The sequence below is a fragment of the Bos grunniens genome, chromosome 15 (assembly GCF_055505025.1).
Source record: "Bos grunniens cultivar Pamir isolate PY7600 chromosome 15, Bosgru_T2T1.0, whole genome shotgun sequence".
Taxonomy (NCBI): Eukaryota; Metazoa; Chordata; class Mammalia; order Artiodactyla; family Bovidae; genus Bos; species Bos grunniens.
The window spans coordinates 48,145,793-48,173,488 of NC_141179.1; the positions used below are offsets into that span (position 1 = coordinate 48,145,793).

At 37.6% G+C, this 27,696-nt stretch overlaps 1 protein-coding gene and 1 pseudogene across 1 annotated transcript; both read right to left on the bottom strand.

Moving 5' to 3' along the window:
• Positions 1-649: 649 nt before the first annotated feature.
• On the bottom strand, positions 650-1,615 carry LOC147357938 (olfactory receptor 52N4). Its single transcript, XM_086341995.1, has one exon. It carries the CDS (start codon positions 1,613-1,615, stop codon positions 650-652), a length of 966 nt encoding a protein of 321 aa, XP_086198121.1.
• Positions 1,616-16,791: 15,176 nt separating this feature from the next.
• Positions 16,792-17,767, bottom strand: LOC147357939 (olfactory receptor 56B1-like; annotated as a pseudogene).
• Positions 17,768-27,696: the final 9,929 nt, after the last annotated feature.

Consider the following 27,696-nt stretch of genomic DNA (forward strand, 5'->3'; position numbering starts at 1 on the left):
TCTGTAGTACAATAGTGTGTGTAGTCTGGCTAAGAGAGACCTATTCAGTGTAAGTGAAGTGAAGTGAAGTGAAGTGAAGTCGCTCAGTCGTGTCTGACTCTGCGACCCAACGGATTGTAGCCTACCAGGCTCCTCCGTCCATGGGATTTTCCAGGCATTTTATTCAGTGTCAAGTAAGATTCTAATAAAATTCCCAGAACCTTAAAATTCATCATAGGATACTTTCTACCTGTTCCTTGGAAAGAAAGAGATATTTTGTTAGTGATTAAAAGTAGAGAGTATATATTTTCAGGGGAAAGTCACAACTGGCTATCTGATTATTAAATTCACTATTTAAAACAAAATCATGTCCTCCCATTTTATTCACCTTTTTATGAAAAATGGTCTAACTTGTTTGTGTTCCAGAAAACTTGGGTTAGGTATTAGATTAATCTTTCACAGCAATGAGAAATAAGAAATTCTTAGAAAGATTGGTGGGTGTGGAGGTGATACTGAGATTCTCATGACAGGACATGCATTTGGAGATGCACTTACTACTAGGTAAGTCCCATTTTAGGGGCCAAAATAGAACTTGCAAAGATTTTGCCAACTCCCGCCTAAACAGGTAACTAAAAGTCATCTTTCTCTTTTCTTTCCTGGGAATGCCCACTCATATGTTTTGGGATTTGGTATTCTTAGAACCTGAAAGGATTCCTAAAACACAGTCTCTTATCTGCTTGGTTTTCACCCCATACACAATAGGATTCATAGTTGGAGGCAACAGTAGATAAATATTGGCCACAATGATGTGACAAGAGGGAGGGACTGTATGGGCCCCAAAGCGATGGGAAAAGAAGGAGAAGAAGGCTGGGCTGTAGGAGAAAACTATAGCACAGATGTGAGCAGTGCAGGTGCTGAAGGCCTTCCGCCGAGCTTCTGCTGAGGAGAGGCTGACCACTGCCCTCAGGATCATTGTGTAGGAGACTGTGATGCACAGGATGTCAAAACCTCCAATCAGGAGGGCAACAATCAGACCATAGATGGCATTGACCTTGATATTTCCACAAGACAACTTGGCCACAGACATGTGGTCACAATAAGTGTGGGGGATTACGTTGCCTCTGCAGTAGGGCAGGCGCTTGGTGAGGAAAGGGAAGGGAATGATGAGCAACATCCCTCTGAGAAAGGTGGAGAGACCCACCTTTGCAATGATGGGATTTGTGAGGATAGTTGAGTAGCGCAGAGGGTAGCAGATGGCCACGTAGCGGTCCAGGGCCATGAGCATGAGCACCCCAGCCTCCATCCCTGTGAAGGTGTGGACGAAGAACATCTGGATCAGGCATCCATCAAAGCCAATTTTCTTGAGATGAAACCAGAAGATGGAGAGGGCTTTAGGGACTGTGCTAGAGCACATGACAAGATCAGTTAGGGAAAGCATGGCCAAGAAGTAATACATAGGTTTGTGCAAGGAGTCCTCACAGTAGATGAGGTAGAGGAGTCCACAATTCCCTGCCATAGCTACAACATACATGGAGCAGAATGGGAAGGAAATCCAAATATGCACATCTTCCAGTCCTGGGACTCCATTCAGAATGAATGAGGGTGGGACCCACTCCGTTTTATTCAGCATTAGCATGATCAAATAGACTTAAACTTTATGTGACTTTTCCTAGAGTAAGATAAAGATAAGAGAAAATATAGTTTATGGTTACTTTATCTTTTTCTATGTTTTAAAATTCTGTAGTTTATTTGATTAAACAGTCAACTTTACTGAGTGACAGTGAGTATATCTTCTGTTTGTTTACTGATTATTTCATTTATTCACTCAATAAATTTTTATTAAGCAATTTCAAGTTCACATCACAGACACTAATTCAAAATTGTTTTTTAAAACTAGTTTTTCACCTTCAGATTTATAATAAAAAGTAATTCTGTTGTATCTTCTCTAAAGAGATTTTGGATAGAAAATTTCATTTGTTAATAAATATATAGATCTCCCTGTGGGTGTGATCTTAGCATCCTTTGGTCACTATACCCATGAACCAAAAGATATGAGGACTTTAAAAATTCTTATTCTTGCTTAATAGCTGATTGTTGATATTTAATTATTAAGGCACTGTATGAAACCTTTTGTAAATATTAAATTATGTATTTCTCAATGGAGATCGGGGTCTCACAAATCAGAAAAATTGTGTTTGGTCCTTTCACATTTAAACTGACTCATTTTTGCCTTTTCTTATTATGGTCTATGTGCATTTATTAGAATGCTTTTAATTTCTAATCAGAATAAGCTTTCAGTAATAGGTTGTAAGTGGCTAAAATTGTTTGGGATGCATAAATATATCAATGGTAATGAATCTTTTTTTTTTTTTTTATGTTTCTACCAGTCTTTCTACTTTACCTTTAAACATTGTCCTCTGAGATTATCTGGTGTTTATAGCAAAAACAAAACAAATTAGTTTTACATTATTATACTTCACTAAAAGAATTTATGTTCTTTGCCTTGATTATGTTTGTTACTCTAGTAATATTTATCATTCAATAAATACACTGACATCTCTAATTTTTATTGTTTTCTCATTGGTTGTCTCTGATCTTTTGAATGTACATTTTTATATATTTCACAACGGAACACATGTTAGTCGAGTTCTAGTAGGAGACAATACAAATAAATTCAACTTTACATTTGATATTTCTTCATTTCAGGTCAGTCACTCAGTTGTGTCCGACTCTTTGCGACCCCATGAATCGCAGCATGCCAGGCCTCCCTGTCCATCACCAACTCCTGTAATTCACTCAGACTCACATCCATCAACTTGGTGATGCCATCCAGCCATCTCATCCTCTGTCGTCCCCTTCTCCTCCTGCCCCCAGTCCCTCCCAGCATCAGAGTCCTTTCCAATGAGTCAACTTTTCACATGAGGTGGCCAAAGTACTGGAGTTTCAGCTTTAGCATCATTCCTTCCAAAGAAATCCCAGGGCTGATCTCCTTCAGAATGGACTGGTTGGATCTCCTCGCAGTCCAATGGACTCTCAAGAGTCTTCTCCAACACCACAGTTCAAAAGCATCAGTTCTTCGGCACTCAGCCTTCTTCACAGTCCAACTCTCACATCCATACATGACCACTGGAAAAACCATAGCCTTGACTAGATGGACCTTTGTTTGCAAAGTAATGTCTCTGCTTTTCAATATGCTGTCTAAGTTGGTCATAACTTTTCTTCCAAGGAGTAAGCATCTTTTAATTTCATGGCTGCAGTCACCATCTGCAGTGATTTTGGAGCCCCCAAAAAATAAAGTCTGACACTGTTTCCACTGTTTCCCCATCTATTTCCCATGAAGTAATGGGACCAGAAGCCATGATCTTCATTTTCTGAATGTTGAGCTTCAAGCCAACTTTTTCACTGTCCACTTTCACTTTCATCAAGAGGCTTTTTAGTTCTTCTTCACTTTCTTACCACACATAAAATTTATTTCTCATTTAAGAGCAAAATTAATTAATTTCAAATTCCATGCTTGTGGCTAAATCTCATTTTCAATTTAAGGATTTGGGATAAGTAAATGCTACCTTATGCTTTTATTAATCTTTTAATTTCTCATATATATGTACTGAACATCTAAAATTTGACAATGTTGGGAACAAGGGTTTCACTCATTAAGGACATCAGAGTTAGTGGACAAAGATGCAAATAATTTATCATAGTAAATGTAATAAGAATTAAAATAAAAGTATGTGCAACCTCCTAAATGAGCACTAGACTATTAAACTGGATGTTTATTGTTGTTGATGGGGTGTTGAAGGAGGAATTGGTGATTATAAAGAAAGACTATGTTGAAGAGAAGGTGTTTGATACCTATTCAGAAGGGAAAACATGCTGTAAAGGAGACACATTTATAAAAGGAATTCCAGAGAAAAGAATCAATAAGCCAAAGTATGGAAATCAAATGATCAAGTCTGTGAGAAGTCACTGGGGTTGAGGGGACAAGTGATAATTTAGATGCTTGGCCAGGAAGTAAACCACAAAAAATCTTGCGATTATCAGATAATAGGAACTTCACTGATGCTAAATAATAAGTGATAAATAATTCATAAATATCCAGAGAGCCATTAGTTAACTTCATGGTTCTTGGAAAGCGTTTGGCAGTGAAGAAGCTAGAATCCTCTCCTACCTCTCCCTTAAGAAATACGATCTGCAGTGTCTAGGAGTTAGGTCAGAAGAAGGAAGGAAAAAATTTAGTGCTATTGTGGTCTCTGCTAAACAGGTAAGAAAAATGAGCTGCATGCAAGCCTAAGGCTGATTGCAAACAACAGATAATAATTTAGCCAGTGGGCTCTAAATCACCAAAAATGGATGTAAGCTTTATACTTAGAACGAAAATAATTCTGTGACCTATTTCCCAAGAAAAAAAATTTGTTTTATTAAACACCTTCTTAATAACCCTATAATTACCAGAATATGAAAGTTTATCTGATTTTTCATAGAAACATGGTCAACTATCATAATGAAAATCCCACCAATTTATAGGGTAGAAAATTGGATTCTATAATTGATTTTTGGAGTTCACTTAATCTCCTTGAGATTTTATTACATCTCAATTTTTCCAAGATCAGGTAGTACAAGAAGAGCAGTATAGAAGAGAAATATATAGATTTTAACCTTATCTGTCTATTTCTTAAAGATATGCCTGAGGATGATTTCTATAACTTCCTTAAAAAACAAATTACTCATCCCTTTAAATGTGATTAAAAATACTACATAAGAAGTACAGAATCCAGAAACCAAATTCTGAAATACATGTTAAGCCATTTAATTTATGACAAAGGAAACACTATAGCCCAGCTCTCACAACCGTACATGACCACTGGGAAGACCATAGCCTTGACTATACGGACCTTTGTTTGCAGAGTAATGCCTCTGCTTTTCAACACACTGACAAGAAGCAATCATCTTCTGATTTCATGGCTGCAGCCACCATCTACAGTGATTTTGGAGCCCCAAAAGAGGAAATCTGTCAGTACTTCTGCCTTTTCCCCTTCTGTTTGCCATGCAGTAATGGGGCTGGATACCACAATCTTAGTTGTTTAATATTTAGCCTTAAGCTGGCTCTTTCACTCTCCTCCTTCACCCTCATCAAGAGGTTCTTTAGTTCCTCTTCACTTTCTGCCATTAGAGTGGTATCATCTGCATATCTGAGGTTGTTGATATTTCTCCCTCCTGTCTTGATTCTAGCCTATAACTCATCCAGCCCAGCATTTCTCATGATATCCTCAGCATATAGGTTAAACAAACAGGGTGACAGCAGTCAGCCCTGTCGTGCTCTTTTCTGGATCTTAAACCAATCTGTTGTTCCATACAGGGTTCTAACTCTTCCTTCTTGATCTGCATACAGGTTGATCAGGAGACAAAGAATATGGTCTGGTATTCCCATCTCTCTAAGAGCTTTCCACAGTTTGTCGTGATCCACACAGTCAAAGGCTTTAGCATAGTTGATGAAACAGAGAGATTTTTTTTCCCCTGAAATTCCATTGCTTTCTCTATAATCCAGCAAATGTTGACCATTTGGTCTCTAGTTTCTCTTCCTTTTCTAAACCCAGCTTGGACATCTGGAAATTCTTGGTTCGCATAACACTGAAGCCTAGCCTGCAAGATTTTATGCATCTCCTTATTAGCATGAGAGATGAGTGTGATAGTCTGATGGTGAGCACATTCTTTGATACTACCCTTCTTGGGAATTGGGATGAGGACTGACCTTTTCCAGCTCTGTGGCCACTGCTAGGTCCTCCAGATTTGCTGACATAATAAATGAAAAACTTTGAACTGTATATTGCATTGTAAATAGTAGTGCATAATGCAACATTGCAGCTTCTCTTGGAGTAAAAGGGTCTCTTGACAAGAATTAACAATGTCAATTCAGTGCCTTAATAATTTCTCTGCAGAAAGAATAATTACCTGTGTTAAAGAAAATAGGGTACTGGGGTGTGGTCAGAGTTACTGGAGTAATAATACAAACACAGGACTATGGCCACTTATAAAATACATCTTTAATATATCTATTGCTTATATTCATCCTTAAACTTAATAGGTAATAGATGTACTTTCATTAGACCAGTTTAATCCTTGGATTCATATTTTTCTTTTCATTTGAGGGTTGTTTATTCCATGTAATTTTTTCTATCCAAAATCAATGAAACAAAAGTCATAGGTCTGTCTCTGTAGTACATAATCAAGGCAAATTACATTATGATTTTGAGGAATAAGAAAAGAATCAGGGAAAAACAAGAGCATTTTTACCATCAGACTGAGATGGTAAAAATCAGACATTATGATTTTGAGGAATAAGAAAAGAATCAGGGAAAAACAAGAGCATTTTTACCATCAGATTAATTTTACCATCAGATTGAGAACCACTTTTCTAACTATTCCCCTATTTCTCTTTGTCATGGGAGTGATTTACTTCTAATTTCTCTTTGGATAGAGAAATTACAGAAATAATCATAACCACAATGTTACACTTGGGGAAATGCACATTTTTCATAAATGCCCAATATCATACAACACTTCTTCCTTAAAATTGTGTGACTAGAATCAAAGATTTATTTCTGGAAAAATAATAAGCAATTGCTATGTACCTATGGACCTTCTCCACTTTGTCTTACTGTTTACAAGAAAAAAAGAGAGAAAAGTAATCCTGTCATTATCCTTTCTTTTGTATATATTCATTACCTTATGCTTTGCTTTCACAGCAAAACAGTGAGATGAAGGCAATCTGGTCCAAGTATTCAGGGTCTTGGTTAAAAAAAGTTCAAATCTTAGAATAAATGTGTTTACATAGCAAGCAACCTCTTGCTTCCTTGCTATCTGTACTATCAAACTGAGCCTTTAAAGGAAAACGTGTGTTAAATGTCCCAAAGGGATATTTCAGAATATCAAGACACAAGCGTTGATGTGAGAATCAAAACATCCTTTATAGAAGGAAGAAACAGAGTAAACACTTTCCACTTTCAGTGCTGAAATAATGATATACAAATATGTGAATACTCTCATATGTGTGTTTGTGCATTAGCATGTATATTTGTTAGGGGAGAGATTGAAAGTAAACACAAGTTATTTTAATGAAAACTAGGATTAAATATTTTCTTTTAAATATTTTATCTCAAATGTATATTTCCCTTTTGGGTTTTCCTGGTGACTCAGCAGTAAAGAAGAGCCTGCAATGCAGGAGACACAGGAGACATGGGTTCAATTCCTGGGCCAGGAGGATCCCCTGGGGGAAGAAATGGCAACCCACCCCAGTATTCTTGACTGTGAAGTTCTATGGACAGAGGACCGTGGTGGGCTACAGTCCCTGGGGTCACAAAAGAGTCTAACACAGCTTAGTAACTAAACAGCAAGCAATATTTCCCTTTTACCCACTGCCCTTTGGAAAACATATCAAAAGCAATTGAGTATGGACTCTCTTTCATTCACACCTTGATTTATTCTTTAAAATTTCTTCTTTTATTCATGCATTAGTTCATCTCCCCATTTAATAACGTTTATTGAGAATTTTCTACTCTCCAAACAAAGCTAGGAAGTATATGAACACGGCCCCTGGTTTATAAAGTTTACTTTCAAGTAAGGGAAGTGATAAACATTATGGTGGTCTAGAAAATAAAGTCTTCAACAGTTTAAGCTTATTATTCTTACATATTAAGTTAGGAAAAATTAGATTAATATATGTCCTTAGCAGAGAAAGCAATGGCACCCCACTCCAGTACTCCTGCCTGGAAAATCACATGGACGGAGGAGCCTGGTAGGCTGCAGTCCATGGGGTTGCTAAGAGTCGGACATGACTGAGCAACTTCACTTTTCACTTTCACGCATTGGAGAAGGAAATGGCAACCCACTCCAGTGTTCTTGCTTTGAGAACCCCAGGGACGGGTGGGTTGCCGTCTCTGGGGTCGCACAGAGTCGGACACGACTGAAGTGACTTAGCAGCAGCAGCATGTCCTTAGAATAATAATCATGATAATAGCAGTAATTTTAAAGATAACTGATTCAATTTTTACCTACTTAAAATAGATAATAAAAGTAATGTCACCATATATTGAATAATTTGGAAAAACAGGAGGTATTTTAAAAAGATATTAAAAAGCACCCATAGTCTACAACTTAGAGGAAACTTCTTATGTATTTTATCCTGATTTTTAAAAAATGCATGCATAAAATATAATTATATATATATTTATTATCTATGTTTTAACAAAAAATCATAATATGCTACAGTATACACTGGTATTTTTATTTAACATTTATGAGTCCATTTTCATCTGAATTATTATAATTGAATAAAAGTTCATAATTTACTTAAAGATACCATAATCTCATATTATAGATTCTTTTAAAAAACTCTATAGCAATTGACCCATATGTGAAACTTTTGCATTTCTGACCTGATTATTTCCTCAGGACAAATTCCAATTTTGTATTGGAGTTCTCCTCTTCCATTCCAAAAGTTATGTGCCAATTTGATAAGAAACTGCTGTCTTATTGTCGTTTAATTATACTCTTGGTTACTTATTAAAAATGCTATTTTAAAATTTTATATTACTAGTTTTGATTCACTGTGATGAGAGTTGCTTCTTTTATTTCTCTCTACAGGGCTTGCTGATGGGATTGTGTAATCTCCTTTACAAGAGCATGATATTTTGTTAATTTTTCACATGTCCCTGAGAAGAATGAGTATTGTCTGTTATTGGGGTATATGTTTATAAATATCTCATTTATTGGGCTTACTTTTCGTGTGTACTCTTGATTTGTCTTGGAAAAAAAATAGTGTATTCACATCTTCCACTTTTAGTTTTTCTGTTTATTTCTTCCTGCAATTAAGGAATTGTGTTAAGCTAGAAAATAAAATGCAATCATGATAGTTATTTAATCCTCAAGAAGGCAAAGAAAAGAAGAAGAAGCAAAGGTAACAAAGAACACATGATAAATAAATAAAGCAAGCAAGATGATAGACTAAAGTTAACCATTTCAATAGTCTTTTTTTTTTTTTAATAGGCTACAGTCATTGACACAGAACACAGAGCATCGTAGTTTCTTTTTTTTAAAGAAGCTTTCAAACATATCGAAAAAGAAAGAATTATTTGAAGATAAGGGGAACTATCTCAATTAGTTGTAACTATCTTCTCAACACTTCCTCAAATACTTTAAGGTCAGAAGAAACTCTCTGAGAAGCTGGACTAGCTTGCATGAAACTATGCTCACAACTACAAAAACACCACCACACTTTATTTTTACATACGCCATTTAAAAAAATGATCAAATGACATTTCATTTCCAACTTAATTTTCATGATTAATGCAATTTTCTTTAGGGAGTGCTTATTTTTTTCTCAAATGGTACTGTCCTTGGGTATTTGCTAATAATTTATAATAAGGGATGCTTCTTTTTTTTTTGTCATGTATGGATGTGAGAGTTGGACTGTGAAGAAGGCTGAGGGCCAAAGAATTGATGCTTTTGAACTGTGGTGTTGGAGAAGACTCTTGAGAGTCCCTTGGACTGCAAGGAGATCCAGCCAGTCCATTCTGAAGGAGATCAGCCCTGGGATTTTTTTTTTTTTTTTTTTACTTTTTTAATAAGTCAGAGTGTATCCATAGGAATTTTAAATAAAGAAAAGAGGGCGTCAAAGTACCAGAGTTCAATTGTGTTAAGCTAGAAAATAAAATGCAATCATGATAGTTATTTAATCCTCAAGAAGGCAAAAAAAAGAAGAAGAAGCAAAGGTAACAAAGAACACATGGTAAATAAATAAAGCAAGTAAAAGATGATAGACTAAAGTTAACCATTTCAATAGTCATTTTTAATAGTTAATGTTGAAGTAAAAAGACACAAATAGGTTAAAAGTTAAAGGATGAAAAAAGTTACACAATGCTAGCACTAGTCAAAAGGGCTTCCTAGGTAGCGCAGTGGTAAAGAGTCTGCCTGCCAAGCAGGAGATGCAGGTTTGATCCCTGGATTGAAAGGACTCCCTGGAGAAGGAAATGGCAACCCACTCCAAAATTCTTTCCTGAGAAATCCCATAGACAGAGGAGCCTGGCGGGCTACAGTCCATGGAGTTGCAAAGAGTCAGACATGACTTAGCAACTAAAACAACAACAACAACACTAGTCAAAAGATAGCTGAAGTGACTATTTTAATATCAAATACTCTTAGAGAAAATAATTTTACCAAGGGGATAAAGAAGGTCAATTTCATAATGTTTATGAGTCTAATAAGAGAAATTCAGAATGTATGGAGTAAAAACATACAGATCTGCCAGAAAAATAGACAAATCCAAAAATACAAATGAAAATTTCAATTTCCTCTTTCTGTAATGGATAGAACAAGTACACACAAAATCATCAAGAATGTAGTAAACTTGTAAAATAATACAAACCATTCCAACCCTGGAGAAAGCTCTAAATGAGTACAGTTGCATTTTCCACTTGAATCATTACTATTTCTGACCCCCTCCTTTTTTAAATTAAAATAGTAAATAATTCATTTACCAGATCAGTTGCTGCATAGCATGTACCTGGGACTTAATTAACCTGTTCTAACATGTATACAACCTCAGACCCTGCAATTGTAACTGCAGCTCCTGCTTGATCGAACTTTCAGTAGCCTACAGCCATTCTCCAGGATCTATCTTTTTTTCTGCAAGGGCTAGACTGGAGACTTAAACCAAAATAGGATAGGGACAAGGTAATGGCACCCTACTCCAGTACTCTTGTCTGGAAAATCCCATGGACAGAGGAGCCTGGTGGTCTGCCGTCTATGGGGTCGCACAGAGTTGGACACGACTGAAGTGACCTAGCAGCAGCAGCAGCAGCAGGATAGGGACAATCACTAATTTTAGGTACTTTAGATCTTTAGTGCAGCTCTGAGAATGTCTCAACCAGGCTACAAGGGAGTCCACAAGCAAAGTTGGATCATTAAAAAAGCTCCATTTTTGGCAGGAAGGACCTAGCTCAAGTTCCTCTACTTTGTTCAGTCTTGTCTTGGAACAGCCAAGGGAAGCATGACCTTGGTGTGAGTGTCATGGCACATTCCAAGGTGCAGCAGTCAGCTGACATCAACAGGGCTACACAAATCAGCTTCTCTTGAAGGCACATGTCCAGGGCCACCACACTAATTATGAGAAAACATCAGTCAATCCCAAAGCTAGGGATGTTTTGCAAATGCCTACCATATCTCTTATAAAATATAAAGATCCAAAGTAAGGTGAGGAAATCTTATATCAAAATGAAAACCAGAGAAATTAACTAAAATATTAGGGATTTTATCCCAAACCTAGAAAGATTTGCTACAAGACCATTGACAAAATTTGGATGTGTACTGTGGATTAGATTATTGTAAAGTATCAGCATAATTTACCTGATTCTGTTGTATGTGTTATGGTTATGCAAGTAAATGTCTTTATTCTTAGAAATACACACTAAAATTTGTAAAAGTAAGCAGTCATAGTCTCTCCAACTTACTGCAAAACTGCTCAGAAAAAAAAAAAAGTATATAAATATACACACATACAAATGGAAAGAGAGAAAAAAAAATTGGTGCAAAATGCAACCTGTTGGTGAATCTGTGAAAGAATATGCAGAACTTGTTTTACTTCTACAACTACTCTATAAATATGAAATTATATCAGTAAAATGTATATCTAAATATTGCTATTGATATTTACCTGGTAATAATTATATTTTTCAAGAATCTGTAGTATATGTGGAATTTCAGCTATTAAATTTGTGTTACTAATTCTTTCTTAATTCTAAGTAAATATTTATTTTGTGGTTAATTTTTAAATGGATCCTTAAATTTGCATGTAGTCCAGAATCTGCTGCTGCTAAGTTGCTTCAGTCATGTCCAACTCCGTGCGACCCCATAGACGGCAGCCCAACAGGTTCCCCTGTCCCTGGGATTCTCCAGGCAAGAACACTGGAGTGGGTTTCCATGTCCTTCTCCAATGCATGAAAGTGAAAAGTGAAAGTGAAGTTGCTTGGTTATGTCCGACTCTTAGCGACCCCATGGACTGCAGCCTACTAGGCTCCTCTGTCCGTGGGATTTTCCAGGCAAGAGTACTAGATTGGGTTGCCATTGCCTTCTCCAGCTTCAAAATCTAGAAAACCTGAATGTACCCCTGGCCACACTCATAGAGAAGTAGAGAAAACTGACCTACATGAAGAGAAAATTGGGCCAGTTCTCTTTCTATGTCTCTCTCATAGGCACAGAGAAGGTAAGAGACCATACTGCTTAAAGGCAGAAAATACTTAATACGGGAATTCAAATTTCTGTATTGGGAAGCCCAGTTTCACTTTCTCCCTGGCTTCTGTGATAAGCCTCTGTACCCTCCTAAGTCACATACTTTTGGCTGATGTTGGTTTAAGGGAGATTGTGCTTCCTAAAACCAAAAGAAACCCTCTTGATTTCCAGTCTCAAGAGTCTACATTTGTATAGAATAAATGTTCATTATATCTTTAATGCATTTGCTTGACTTTCTTTTCTTTATTACATAAATCCTTTATTTTGAAGTAATGCATTGCTACAAAGTTACCTCAGTATTTAGAGTTAGAGTAACATCATGATTTTGAAAACCACAGCTAACAGCTTGACAATGCAAGAGTACATTAGGTCCTACTTATACCAGGTGGCTCAGATGGTAAAGAATCTGCCTGCAGTGTGTGAGACCCGGGTTAGATCCCTGGCCAGGAAGATAACCTGGAGTAGAAAATGGCAACCCACAGCAGTATTCTTGCCTGGGGAATTCCATGGACAGTGTAGTCCATGGGGTTGCAGAATCAGGCATAACTGAAGCAACTGAGCACATATGTACATGCAGCATACTTGACTGCTGTACCATGTTTGAGTTTGAGCATAGTCTTGCTTCAAAAGAGTCATGTTCAACACCATTTCAAATTTGAACAGAGTTTGATGACAAAGTTTTAAAATGAATAAGCATGTATTAAATCAAGTATTTTGGAGAAATTATGTCAATTATTTACACTTTGGGTATGAGAGGAAAATGCACATTTAAGGTACTCTTTTTTCTCTATAACATACATTTTTACTTACTTTTTACATGCCATGCCAAGTTGCTTCTGTTATGTCCGACTCTTTGTGATCCCATGGACTGAGCCCGCCAGGCTTCTCTGTCCATGGAATTCTCCAGGCAAGAATACTGGAGTGTGTGGCCATGTCCTCCTCCAACTTCTTACATAATTGTATGCTTTTACTTATTTACTTTTCCCTTTTAAAAAGTAGAAAAATCTGTACTTATTTAATGTAACAAAATATTGTTAAAGGAACAAAAAGGATCAGGCAGATAGAATATTGTAAAAATCCACTGATTTTAAGAATTAAAGACTATAAAGAGCTTGCATTATATTCTTCATAGTTAGTGACATTGGCAAATTTTTACTGCTATAACAATAAGCAAAGGACACTCATATCCACATACCCTCTGATCAGGGTTCTCAAGTGAAAAATATAACACTGTATGGCAATCAAAATTGCTGTCTAATAATATTCATATCTAATCATCTAAACAAGCTCCAAGAGATGGACATTCTAACAGGGAAAATGATACACAGAGATAAAATGCAGGCCAATGTAAAGGGCAGCTATTTAGAAGGAGAGCATAAACTTATTCCTTCACTGGCAGCTCTGAAGATCCTGAGTGCAAATCCATTCTTCCCTGTTAATTGCTTTGTGGGAGATGTTGTCAATTATCACTACTGTTTATCCCTTGGAAAATATAAATAAATTTGTCAAAACATATCTTCCCATAGTTATTCAAAAAGTTGCTATCCAACATAGAATTTTGCATAATTTCTCTCATTTAATATCCTGGTATGGCATATTGGCTTCTTTCAGCTTAAGGAGTTCATAGTCACAAATGAATCCATTGCTATTGAGGTCAACTACTGCAAATGACTCTTCAAGTGCATCAAATCTGAGTGGGAATCATCTTGCCCATTTTAAGAAGATCTATGATATTGAAATGCCACCAAAGATGAACAACTCTGTGGATAAGTTGGGTAAAAACAACTTTCAGAACTGCTCAGGATGTAGTATTACAGAGTACCAGTTCTGGCCCAGCAGCCTCTGACCAATGCACCAAGACAACTCCTGCTGCTCAAAATCTCTGCAGCTGATTGATTTTCTTTTTTGTAATAAAGTTAATGGGTTATTTTGAAAATTCATGGTCTGCACTTCTTACTGCTTCTCATAAATTTTTCTTCATTTTTTAAATGTCTTTGGAAATTCTCACTGTTACTCTTGCATAAATTCTTGACATTTAAATTCTGTTAGACTGTAATGTGTAGGTTATCTCTGTTGGAATGACATGTAATTTTTGTTTTCTTTCATTGCACTTTGATGGTGTCATGGTTATTTAGTAGAAATACCATCTTCTTGCATCTTTATTGAAAATATCAAGCATGTGTTTACTTAAATTATTTTAATGCTCTGAAATATGTTATTATTAAAGAATGTAGTTTTATGAATGCATGGAACATTGGGTTTTCTCTTTGTCAGACTCTAAATGAATATAAATAAATGCAAGTTTGTGTGAAAAGCCAGATTAATAATGAAAAATACTCTATGCTGTTTTCAGAATACCCGAGAACTGACAGAATTTACTTTTTAATTCTAGCTATAAAATGAGTGACTATAATCAATGTGAAATAGAATTACTAACATCTGGTGGGCCTGCATACAAATTAGACCTCATTTTCAAGTGGTGAAACATATCTCACAACATATCTCAGCAAGTTAAGTAAACATTCTAAGCATGGGCCCAATCTAAACCAGTGCAGATCACAATAAAATACATGATGCAAAGAGCCATTTCACTGGAAAAGACTGTGATATTGGAAAAGATTGAAGGCAAAAAGAGAAGGGGGTGACAGAAGATTAGATTATTAGACAGCAAAAGAAGAAGGGGATGAAACAGGATGAGTTGGTTGGATGGCCTCACCGACTCAGTGCACATGAATTTGAACAAACTCCAGGAGACAGTGGAGGACAGAGGATCCTGGCATGCTTCAGTCTACGGTGTTGCAAAGAGTCAGACAGAACTTGGCAACTGAACAACAATAATAGCAAGCATGAGCTCAGTGTAAACCAGCCCAGAATGTAATGAAATATATGACACTAATAGCCTAAGCTTTGTTTCTGCTATTCTTTGGTTTTAAGATCATGAAAAAAAAAAAAAAATTCAGGGCAAGATTTTTCACTGGGATGAAAATTCTGCATCTGCTTCCTGCCTTACAGATATTTCTAGTTTGATCATCTATAAATTCCTCTCTTACTCAAGCAGCCTATATCTTTGTGTGACTGTTGTCATAGAGGCTGAGAAGTAGCTTGTAGCAGAGGTGTGGTGATGGAGGTAAAGCTGATGAATCAGTCTCAAAAATAAACAAAAGACTCACAAACAATGTGAATCAGAAAAGAATTCAATGAAGTTGATATTAACAGAGTTGTAGGAGGGAGTAAGGAAACAAAAAAACAAATGTTGAGAAAACAATAAATACTGGACTGTTGTTCAGTTGCTCAGTCGTGTTTGACTCTTTGCGATCCATGGACTGCAGCTCACAGCACACAGTCCCGCACCATCTCCCAGAGCTTGCTCAACTCATGTTCATCGGGTCAGTGATGCCATCCAACCATCTTGTCCTCTGTTGTCCCCTTATACTGCCTTCAGTCTTTCCCAGCATCAGGGTCTTTTCCAATAAGTTGGCTCTTCGTATCAGGTGCCCAAAGTATTGGGGCTTCAGCTTCAGAATCAGTCTTTCCAGTGGATATTCAGGGTTGATTTCCTTTAGGATTGACTGGTTGGGTATCCAGAGACTAAGATCATAAGAACTTAATCACTCCCTTGCCCTTAAGGGGAAAAGAGAGGAAAAAAAAGTGTTCTTGAGTAAAAACCATAAGAACTGTAGCCGCAAGCAGATGGTCGGCAAGGCAAGACCTTAAGGGACGCATCAGAGCCCTGATGTCAAAGCAGGCTAAGAGTAAAAGAAAAACAAAACAAAACAGAAAACCCAAACTCTTTCAACTCGTGGACAGTAATCTCCTGCCAGTGAGCTCAATCCAACTGAATGCTAGACAACAAAGGACACTTGGTCATATGGTATATGAGCTTCAGACTTCTAGGGCACAGAACAGTGTAGAAAGGGCAGAGAGCAGATGTGGAGAAACAAATGGAGCAAGATAATGATCCTTCTGAATATTTCTCTCTCTCTCCCATGCATTTATCTACTGATCTACAACTTTCTCCTCGGTCTGGTCATCTAGCCATATTTTCCCCAAACCTCATTATAGTACAGTTGGGCTTTGCTCATCTGAAGTATTTTCTACCACTGCATCTGCGTTCATATTACTGGAATGATGCTTGTTCAGCCAGATTGACTTTGCTACCAAGTCACAGCTATCAGCAAATAGGCAATATTTGTAATTCACATCCCATTCACTTTTATTTATTTGATTGCAAATGTGTATGCATGTGTATACCATTATTATATCCTATTTTTTATATGGGGAAGAGCTAAATCATTAATTACAGTTTTTTATTCTGTTTGATTTGTTTGTTAGAAAGTGTTTCCTTTCCTCACATATATTTAGCTCTTGTCCATAATTTGGAGCTACCGTGAAGCTTTCTTTTTTTTTCTTTCAAGTAATTTCATGGTTGTTTATATGAAAATGTGAGAAAGGTATCTCAAAGGCATTCACATTTCCCATCATCTCTGAATGTCTAATATCTACTCTTAAAGATGTTGAAGTACCTATACATCATGGAGAAGGTCTTGGGTGCCTTACTTTCTTTTCTAAACTCAAATGAACCTCCTTTTGGAAGCCTGCCCTAAGTTTCTTAGTCCTAAGTAAATACACCATAGGGTTGAGGGAAGCGGGCATAATATTGTGCAGCACATTTAGCAGAACTGGAATCAAAGTAGCTTTTGTCTCTGCCAGGTGAGTTACTCAAATCACTACAACAACTGTATAAAAGAAGAGGATGAGGATGAGATGAGAGCTACAAGTGCTCAATGCTTTAGATGCAGCTTCAGTTGAGTTCAGTCTAAGTACAGAGTACAAATCAAAGTCTATGACAATATTATAAGACTTAGATCATTCCCCATTCCAAATGCCAAAACCATTTGGCAAATGCTGTTTGGCCTCCTGCCATCACAAGCCAGGCTAGTGACCACAAGATTAGAGCATAGGCAATGCTCAGTCTCATTCTTGGAGCAATAATTATGCTGGGCAGCAAGCACAGGTACTGGAATGACAAGCAAGCCATTCTGAAGCACCATGAACAAGGTAGATCTGAAGATTAAGGACTGGTGACAATGGGATAGTGAAGAGGGTGACAAATAGCTATGTATCTATCAAAAGCCAGGCAGAGGAAGATACCAGACTCCATTCCAACAAAGCAGTGAAAGGCATAAATTTGAGCAAAACACTTAGGGAGGCTAATGACCTTGGACTCAAACCAGAAAATGGCTAGAATCTTGAGCATGACAGTCGTGGCCAGACCCATGTCCAACACAAACAGGATGCCTAAGAAGTGGTACACAGGCTGCTGAAGAGCAGAGTCCTGGCAGCTGGTGATGAGGATGAGGATATTAGCGCCACCCGCTGAGAGGTAGAGTAATGCCAATGGTAAAGAAAGCCAGTGTTGCCAACTGTGAATTCCTGGGAATCGCATCAGGATGAACTCAGAGATATGAAATTTAGAGCTACTGGAGACTTTAGGAGATGCAGACATATTTTCCTAAGAGTAAAACAAATATATTTTTAAAGTTGGATTCTCTGAGCCTAATTATACTGAACATCATTTTGAAATGGTCTCTGCATAACATAGTTTGTAGTTTGCTATTAATGAAATGATTCTGTAGTCCATCTCACAATAAATTACAATGAAGTTCTAGGACTTTAGAAGTGGAAAAGTGAAAGTGAAAGTGTTAGTCGCTTAGTGGCACCTGACTCTTTGTGATCCTATGGACTGTATCCTGCCAGGCTACTCTGTCCGTGGAATTCTCCAGGCAAGAATACTGGAGTGGCTAGCCATGCTCTTTTCTGGGGTATCTTCCTGACTCAGGAATCAAAGTGGAAAGTAAACATAAAAATAGCAATTATCAATATTGGTTACTCAGAGAAAATTCTTCATGAATCTCAAATTTTTATGTACATTGTCCTCAGTTGTTTCAGATTCCAGTTATTTCAGATTCAGGGACCAACACATAAATATAGTTCTAGGGTTTGATGTTGGTGTTGTTGCTGATTTGATTTTTAAATCTTTCATTTCCTTTTCAAAAATTCTGTGAAATCAAGCAAATGTGTTTGTTTTCTTCATATTTATCTTTCTTGTTTCAGACTATCATTAAGTGACATTAAGTAGATTTTGTAAATTCAGATTTATTTCCTTTATGTACTTTTTGGAACATTAGCTATGTTTTCTTACTGTACCACTTGAACTTGTAACCGATATTCATTAATATTTTATATACCATTCCAATAATTTGGTATTACAGACTTTTTTCTTTTTTTTTTAATTTTAATTGGAGGCTAATTACTTTACAGTATTTTATTGGTTTTGCCATACATCAACATGAATCCACCACGGGTGTACACATGTTCCCCATCCTGAACCCCCCACCCACCTCCCTCCCCAGTGTACCAGCCCCAAGCATCCTGTATCCTGCATCAAACCTGGACTGGCTATTCATTTCTTATATGATATTATACAAGTTTCAATGCCATTCTGCCAAATCATCCTCCCCCTCCCTCTCACAGAGTCCAAAAGACTGTTCTATACATCTGTGTCTCTTTTGCTGTCTCGCATACAGGGTTATCATTACCATCTTTCTAAATTCCATATATATGCGTTCAGTTCAGTTCAGTTCAGTTCAGTCACTCAGTCGTGTCCGAGTCTTTGCAACCCCATGAATCGCAGCACACCAGGCCTCCCTGTCCATCATCAACTCCCGGAGTTCACTCAGACTCACATCCATCAAGTCAGTGATGCCATCCAGCCATCTCATCCTCTGTCATCCCCTTCTCCTTCTGCCCCTAATCCCTCCCAGCATCAGAGTCTTACTGTATTGGTGTTTTTCTTTCTGGCTTACTTCACTCTGTATAATCGACTCCAGTTTCATCCACCTCATTAGAACTGATTCAAATGTATTCTTTTTAATGGCTGAGTAATACTCCATTGTGTATATGTACCACAGCTTTCTTATCCATTCATCTGCTGATGGACACCTAGGTTGCTTCCATGTCCTGGCTATTATAAACAGTGCTGCGATGAACATTGGGGTACACATGTCTCTTTCAATTCTGGTTTCCTCAGTGTGTATGCCCAGCAGAGGGGTTGCTAGGTCATAAGGCAGTTCTATTTCCAGTTTTTAAAGGAATCTCCACACTGTTCTCCATAGTGGCTGTACTAGTTTGCATTCCCACCAACAGTGTAAGAGGGTTCCCTTTTCTCCACATCCTCTCCAGCATTTATTATTTGTAGACTTTTGGATCGCAGCCATTCTGACTGGCATAAAATGGTACCTCATTGTGGTTTTGATTTGCATTTCTCTGATAATGAGTGATGTTGAGCATCTTTTCATGTGTTTGTTAGCCATCTGTATGTCTTCTTTGGAGAAATGTCTATTTAGTTCTTTGGCCCATTTTTTGATTGTGTCGTTTATTTTTCTGGAATTGAGCTGCAGGAGTTGCTTGTATATTTTTGAGATTAGTTGTTTGTCAGTTGCTTCATTTGCTATTATTTTCTCCCATTCTGAAGGCTGTCTTTTCACCTTGCTTATAGTTTCTTTTGTTGTGCAGAAGCTTTGAATTTTAATTAGATCCCATTTGTTTATTTTTGCTTTTTTTTCCAATATTCTGGGAGGTGGGTCATAGAGGATCCTGCTGTGATTTACGTCGGAGAGTGTTTTGCCTATGTTCTCCTCAAAGAGTTTTATAGTTTCTGGACTTACGTTTAGATCTTTAATCAAATTTTGAGTTCATTTTTGTGTATGGTGTTAGAAAGTGTTCTAGTTTCATTCTTTTACAAGTGGTTGACCAGTTTTCCCAGCACCACTTGTTAAAGAGATTGTCTTTAATCCATTGTATATTCTTGCCTCCTTTGTCAAAGATAAGGTGTCCATAGGTGTGTGGGTTTATCTCTGGGCTTTCTATTTTGTTCCATTGGTCTATATTTCTGTCTTTGTGCCAGTACCATACTGTCTTGATGACTGTGGCTTTGTAGTAGAGCCTGAAGTCAGGCAGGTTGATTCCTCCAGTTCTGTTCTTCTTTTTCAAGATTGCTTTGGCTATTTGAGGTTTTTTGTATTTCCATACAAATTGTGAGATTATTTGTTCTAGCTCTGTGAAAAATACCGTTGGTAGCTTGATGGGGATTGCATTGAATCTATAGATTGCTTTGGGTAGTATACTCATTTTCACTATATTGATTCTTCCGATCCATGAACACGGTATATTTCTCCATCTATTAGTGTCCTCTTTGATTTCTTTCATCAGTGTTTTATAGTTTTCTATACATAGGTCTTTAGTTTCTTTAGGTAGATATATTCCTAAGTATTTTATTCTTTTCGTTGCAATGGTGAATGCAATTGTTTCCTTAATTTCTCTTTCTATTTTCTCATTATTAGTGTATAGGAATGCAAGGGATTTCTGTGTGTTGATTTTATATCCTGCACCTTTACTATATTCATTGATTAGCTTTAGTAATTTTCTGGTGGAGTCTTTAGGGTTTTCTATGTAGAGGATCATGTCATCTGCAAATAGTAAGAGTTTTACTTCTTTTCCAATTTGGATTCTTTTTATTTCTTTTTCTGCTCTGATTGCTGTGGCCAAAACTTCCAAAACTATGTTGAATAGTAATGGTGAAAGTGGGCATCCTTTTCTTGTTCCTGTATTCCTCCACCATCTTAGGACCGCCTCGGTATTACAGACTTTTAAAGATTTGTAGACATAAAGCATGTTGCAGATTGATAGGGGAAAGCTTTCTTTGATGTTTGACTTTGTATGGACTTCTGAGGTGGCCACAGAAGAATAGTTTAAAAGAAGTTAAATGATAATGATTAAATTTGTTAATATAAGTATTCATATAGGAAGCAACCTTAGCAAATTATTATTTTTTAGTTGAATCTTAAAGAACATACGAAGACATGTAAAACAGGATTTAGGGGCAGGGAATAAGGTGCTTTTGATTTTACTTAATGAATAAGAATGATTTGTCTTCACAGTGGCCACTGTAGATTTAGCATCACGTTCAAAACTAGACTCATTGGCTTTTCTCAGACTCTATTGTTTTTCACGTACTTTAAAAAAATTGGAGTATAATTGCTTTTCAATGTTGTTTTAGTTTCTACTGTTCAACAGCATGAATCAGCTATATGTATACATATATACCCTTCCTCTAGAGCCTCCCCCCCATCGCCCCTCTACCCCACCCCTTTAGGTCATCACAGAACACTGAACTGAGCTCCCTGTGCTATACAGCAGCTTCCCACAGTCTATCTCTTTTACACATGGTAGTGTGTATATATATATATATATATATATATTATATATATATATATATCAATGCTACTCTCTCAATTAATTTCTGCCCTCTCCTTCCTGCTGTGTTTTCTATGTCTACATCATGCCTACCACAGAGTTCTAAAGAAAAGCCCTGCCAGGACTGATCCTCATGAACTTTTATTCTGTCCAAGGGCCCAACTAGACAAGCTTAAAATTTACTAACTGGGCTTTCCTTTCCACAAATAATTGCTTCCTTACTCTGTTGTTGATGTCTTTCTTTTGTTTCACTCATACACCCCTTCTCTTCAGTATTATTGCTTCTATCATCTCACCTGGTCACACCTTCTCTCCCCATGCTTCTCTCTTTTTGTCAACAATCTTACCTTTCTAAAATTGATATTCCCTTGCTTAAAACAATGTATGCCCTTGCATTGTCTTTCAAATATAATTCAAATTCCTTTATAGTGCAGAATGCACTCTCTGACATGAATGAGTCAACTGAGATCAACTCTTGGTTTTACCTCTTTGTATCTTATACTTCAGACAAAATATTTGCTTTTAACTAAAATTTTTTTATTTTGCAACACATTCAATTATCAATATTTGACCATGTGAAATGCTATTTCAGATTTATGAGTAAAAAAACAGAGACTGGAAAATTATGTTTTAAAACATTGTATGAGAAAGTTTTGAAATAAAATATTTAAAGTAATTTTAGTTAACCATTTGGGCTTCCCAAGCGGTGCTAGTAGTAAAGAACCCACCTGCCAATGCAAGAGGCATAGGAGACATGGGTTCGATTAGGAAGATCTCCTGGAAGAGGGCAGAGATTCCCACTCCAATATTTTTGCCTGGAGAATCCTATGGACAGAGGAATCTGGTGGACTACAGTCCATTGGGTGGCAAAAAGTTGGACATGACTGAAGCGACTTTGCAGTACGCATTAACAATTTAAATTACCTATACGTTTATTCTTGACACAATTGCTTTTAAATCAGAAAAAAAATTCTAAAAAGAAATTAAAATTCCCCTTCTGGCATTACCAGCAAAAGAAGATTCATATTAAAAACTAGATGAATTATTTTCAGATGTTTTTGCTACTTCTCTGAATAAGCACGCATGTCCTAATAATGATACAAATCACCCTTTTTAAATGATGGCTATGATTTGATGAACATTAAAATCATCTAAATTTTTTTTCAGCAAATTTTAATGGATATGACAAGTAGATTTGGAGATAAAACTAGTTTGACTGTGGATTTTTAGATGAGAGTTCTGAAGGATCCCAGTACAATACCTCCATTATGAGAGTTTGGAGGTTTGTAGCCCATTTGGTGGTTCAAAGTCTGGTATTTTTGTCAAACACTCATTTATTACCATGCATTCTTGTAATCATTCTTGTAGCTTTGACATTTTTCCCATTTTCCTTAAAATTTTTCCTTTGATTGATATTTGCTTGCATAGTACATTTAAGAGAAGGAACGAGTCTGAGATCACAAAAAGAAAATAATTTTTTCAAAAAATTTTCAGCAATTTGAGGTTAGCAGTTAATATATGAATCTTGAAGATAATCTGGCAATAGTTTTTAGAAGAGGTAGTTTCTAGAGCAACCATTGTTCAGTCTCTAGGTCGTGTCCGACTCTTTGTAACCCCTGCTGCCCCCACCTCCCCCCGCCATGGATTGTAGCCCATCAGGCTCCGCAGTCCATGGGATTTCCTAGGCAAGAATACTGGAGTGGGTTGCCACTTTCTGCTCCAGGGGATCTTTCTGACACATTGCAGGAGGATTCTTTACCACTGCACCAAGGGGGGGGGGGGGCAACCACACAAACTTAATGTTTTCTAACTCTAGCTCTCAGTTCAGTTCAGTTCAGTTGCTCAGTTGTATCTGACTCTTTGCAACCCCATGGAGTGCAGCATACCAGGCTTCCCTGTCCATCACCAACTACCAGAGTTTACTCAAACTCATGTCCATTGAGTTGGTGATGCCATCCAACCATCTCATCCCTTGTTGTCCCCTTCTCCTCTTGCCTTCAATCTTTCCCAGCATCAGGATCTTTTCAAGTGAGTCAGTTCTTCACATCAGGTGGCCAAAGTATTGGAGTTTCATGTACAACATCAGTTCTTCCAATGAATATTCAGGACTGATTTCCTTTAGGATGGACTGGTTGGATCTCCTTGCAGTCCAGGGACTCTCAAGAGTCTTCTCTAACACTGCAGTCCAAAAGCATCAATTCTTCAGTGCTCAGCTTTCTTTATCATCTCTCACATCCATGCACGACTACTGGAAAAACCATAGCCTTGACTAAACAGACTTTGTTGGCAAAGTAATGTCTCAGCTTTTTAATACACTGTCTAGGTTGGTCATAACTTTCCTTCCAAGGAGTAAGCGTCTTTTAATTTCATGGCTGCAGTCACCGTCTGCAGTGATTTTGGAGCCCCAAAAATAAAGTCTGCCACTGTTTCCACTGTTTCCCCATCTATTTCCCATGAAGTGGTGGGACCAGATGCCATGATCTTAGTTTTCTGAATGTTGAGCTTTAAGCCGACTTTTTCACTCTCCTCTTTCACTTTCATCAAGAGGCTCTTTAGTTCTTCACTTTCTGCCTTAAAGATGGTGTCATCTGCATATCTGAAGTTATTGATATTTTCCCAGCAATCTTGATTCCAGCTTGTGCTTCATCCAGTCCACCATTTCTCATGAGATACTCTGCATATAAGTTAAATAAACAGGGTAGCAATATACAGCCTTGATGTACTCCTTTTCCTATTTGGAACCAGTCTGTTGTTCCATGTCCAGTTCTAACTATTGCTTCCTTACCTGCAGATAGATTTCTCAAGAGGAAGGTCAGGTGGTCTGTTATCCCCATCTCTTTAAAAATTTTCTACGGTTCACACTGATCCACACAAAGGCTTTGGCATAGTCAATAAAGCAGAAATAGATTTTTTTCTGGAACTCTCTTCATTTTTCAGTGATCCAACAGATGTTGGCAATTTGATCTCTGGTTCCTCTGCCTTTTCTAAATCCAACTTGAACATCTAGAAGTTCACGGTTCATGTACTACTGAAGCCTGGCTTGGAGAATTTTGAGCATTAATTTACTAGTGTGAGAGATACGTGCAATTGTGTGGTAGTTTGAGCATTCTTTGGCATTGCCTTTCTTTGGGATTGGAATGAAAACTGACCTCTTCCAGTCCTGTCGTCACTGCTCAATTTTCCAATATTTGCTGGTATATTGAGTGCAGCACTTTCACAGCATCATCTTTTAGGATTTGAAAGAGCTCAACTGGAATTTCATCACCTCCACTAGCTTTGTTTGAAGTGATGCTTTCTAAAGCCCACTTGACTTCACATTCCAGGATGTCTGGCTCTAAGTGAGTGATCACACCATCATGATTATCTGGGTCATCAAGTTTTTTTTGTATAGTTCTTCTGAGTATTCTTGCCACCTCCTCTTAATATCTTCTGCTTCTGTTAGGTCCATACCATTTCTGTCCTTTTTTGAGCCCATTTGCATGAAATGTTCTGTTGGTATCTTTAATTTTCTTGAAGAGATCTCTAGTTTTTCCCATTCTGTTGTTTTCCTCTATTTATTTTCAGTGATCAATGAGGAAGGCTTTCTTATCGCTCCTTGCTATTCTTTGGAACTCTGTATTCAGATGGGTGTATCTTTTCTTTTCTCTTTTGCTTTTCCCTTCTCTTCTTTTCACAACTATTTGTAAGACCCCTCAGACAGCCATTTTGCTTTTTTGTATTTCTTTTTCTTGGGGATGCTCTTGACTCCTGTCTCCTGTACAATGTCATGAACCTCTGTCCACAGTTCATCAGGCACTCTGTCTATCAGATCTAGGCCCTTAAATCTATTTCTCATTTCCACTGTATAATCGTAAGGGATTTGATTTAGGTCATACTTGAATGGCCTAGTTTTCCCTACTGTCCTCAATTTAAGTCTGAATTTGGAAATAAAGAGTTCATGAACTGAGCTACAGTCAGCTCCCAGTCTTGTTTTTTCTGACTGTATAGAGCTTCTCTACCTTTGGCTGCAAAGAATATAATCAATCTGATTTTGGTGTTGACCATCTGGTGATGTCCATGTATAGAGTCTTCTCTTGTGTTATTGGAAGAGGGCGTTTGCTATTCCCAGTGCATTCTCTTGGCAAAACTCTATTAGCCTTTGCCCTGCTTCATTCCATATTCCAAGGCCAAATTTTTCTGTTACCCCAGATATTTCTTGACTTCCTATTTTTGCATTCCAGTCCCCTATAATGAAAAGGACATCTTTTTTTGGATGTTAGTTCTAAAAGGTCTTGTAGGTCTTCATAGAACTGTTCAACTTCAGCTTCTTCAGCATTACTGGTTGGGACATAGACTTGGATTACTGTGACATTGAATGGTTTGCCTTGGAAATGAACAGAGATCATTCTGTCATTTTTGAGATTGCATCCAAGTACTGCATTTCAGACTCTTTTGTTGACTATGATGGCTACTCCATTTCTTCTAAGGGATTCCTCTCACAGCAGTAGATATAATAGTCATCTGAGTTAAATTCACCCATTCCAGTCCATTTTAGTTCGCTGATTCCTAGAATGTCGACGTTCACTCTTGCCATCTCCTGTTTGACCACTTCCAATTTGCCTTGATTCTTGGACCTAACATTCCAGGTTCCTATGCAATATTGCTCTTTACAGCATCAGACCTTGCTTCCATCACCAGTCACATCCACAACTGAGTGTTGTTTTTGCTTTGGCTCTGTCTATTCATTCTTTCTGGAGTTATTTCTCCACTGATCTCCAGTAGCGTATCAGGCATCTACCAAGCTGGGGAGTTCATATTTCGGTGTCCCATCTTTTTGCCTTTTCATACTGTTTATGGTGTTCTCAGAGCAAGAATACTGAAGTGGTTTGCCATTCCCTTCTCCAGTGGACCACATTTTGTCAAAACTCTCCACCATGACCCGTCTGTCTTGGTGGCCCTACACAGCGTGGCTCATAGTTTCATTGCGTTAGACAAGGCTGTTGTCCATGTGATTAGATTGGTTAGTTTTCTGTGATTGTGGGTTCCATTCTGTCTGCCCTCTGATGAAGAAGGATAAGAGGCTTATGTAAGCTTCCTGATGGTGAGACTGACTGAGGGGGAAACTGGGTCTTGTTCTGATTGTCAGGGCCATGCTCAGTAAATCTTTGATCTGATTTTCTGTTAATGGGTGGAGCTATGTTCCCCCCCTGCTATTTACCTGGTCCAAACTATCCTGGAGGTAATGAAAATAATGGCATTGCCCTAAAAATATCCCATGCATTTATGGCTATACTCAGTGCCCCAACCCTGCAGTAGGCCACCACTGACCCACGCCTCTGCTGGAAACTCCTGGACACTCACAGGCAAGTCTGGATCAGTCTCTTATGGGGTCACTGCTTCTTTCTCCTGGGTCTTGGTGCACACAAGGTTCTGTTTGTGTCCTCCAAGAGTCTAGCTCTATGATGGGGTTAATGGTGACCTCCTCCAAGAGGGCTTTTGCCATACCCAGGTCTGCTGCACCCAGAACCCCTGTCCCTGTGGCAGTCCACTGCTGATGCATACTTCCACAGGAGACATTCAAAAATAATTCTAGCCATAATTCCCTTGAATAGGTTCTCCAAGCTTCTATGTCCTCCTGGGGTAGAAGCAAGGGTCACTTTCTTGTCCACAGTATTTCCAAAAACAGAATAAGAAAAGGTTAATAATAGCCATGGAATGCTCTGGTATTTAACCAATGTGACTATGTCAAGGCTTAGTACTTACTGTGGTTATATCCTGAGACTCACAGTCTAAGTTCCTAGGAAGAGGAGAGGTTAACAGCAGTAAGGGAAAAAGCACAACTATTTAAAAAAGATTTCACATAAGATGAAAAAATGTTCTCAGGTGACTCACAGCACAGAAATTATGAGTTTCTGGAATTTATGGGAGGTAGTACTAGCTTAGTGACCTAAGGATAATGAATCTCCTTTGGAGACTTGAGAAGAGAATGGCCCATAGAGAAACTGAATTCCCAAGATATTAAATCCTGAAAGGTTGGAAAGGAGATTAACTTAGCGAGGTTCCCAGTAACTTAACCTGAGAACTTCCATAAGCAAACAAACAAACAAAATCTTCATTGATGAAGCCAAGATGATTCTATAG

Coding starts and splice junctions, on each gene's coding strand:
- LOC147357938 (XM_086341995.1), bottom strand. CDS start 1,615: ATGCTAATGCTGAATAAAACGGAGTGGGTCCCACCCTCATTCATTCTG.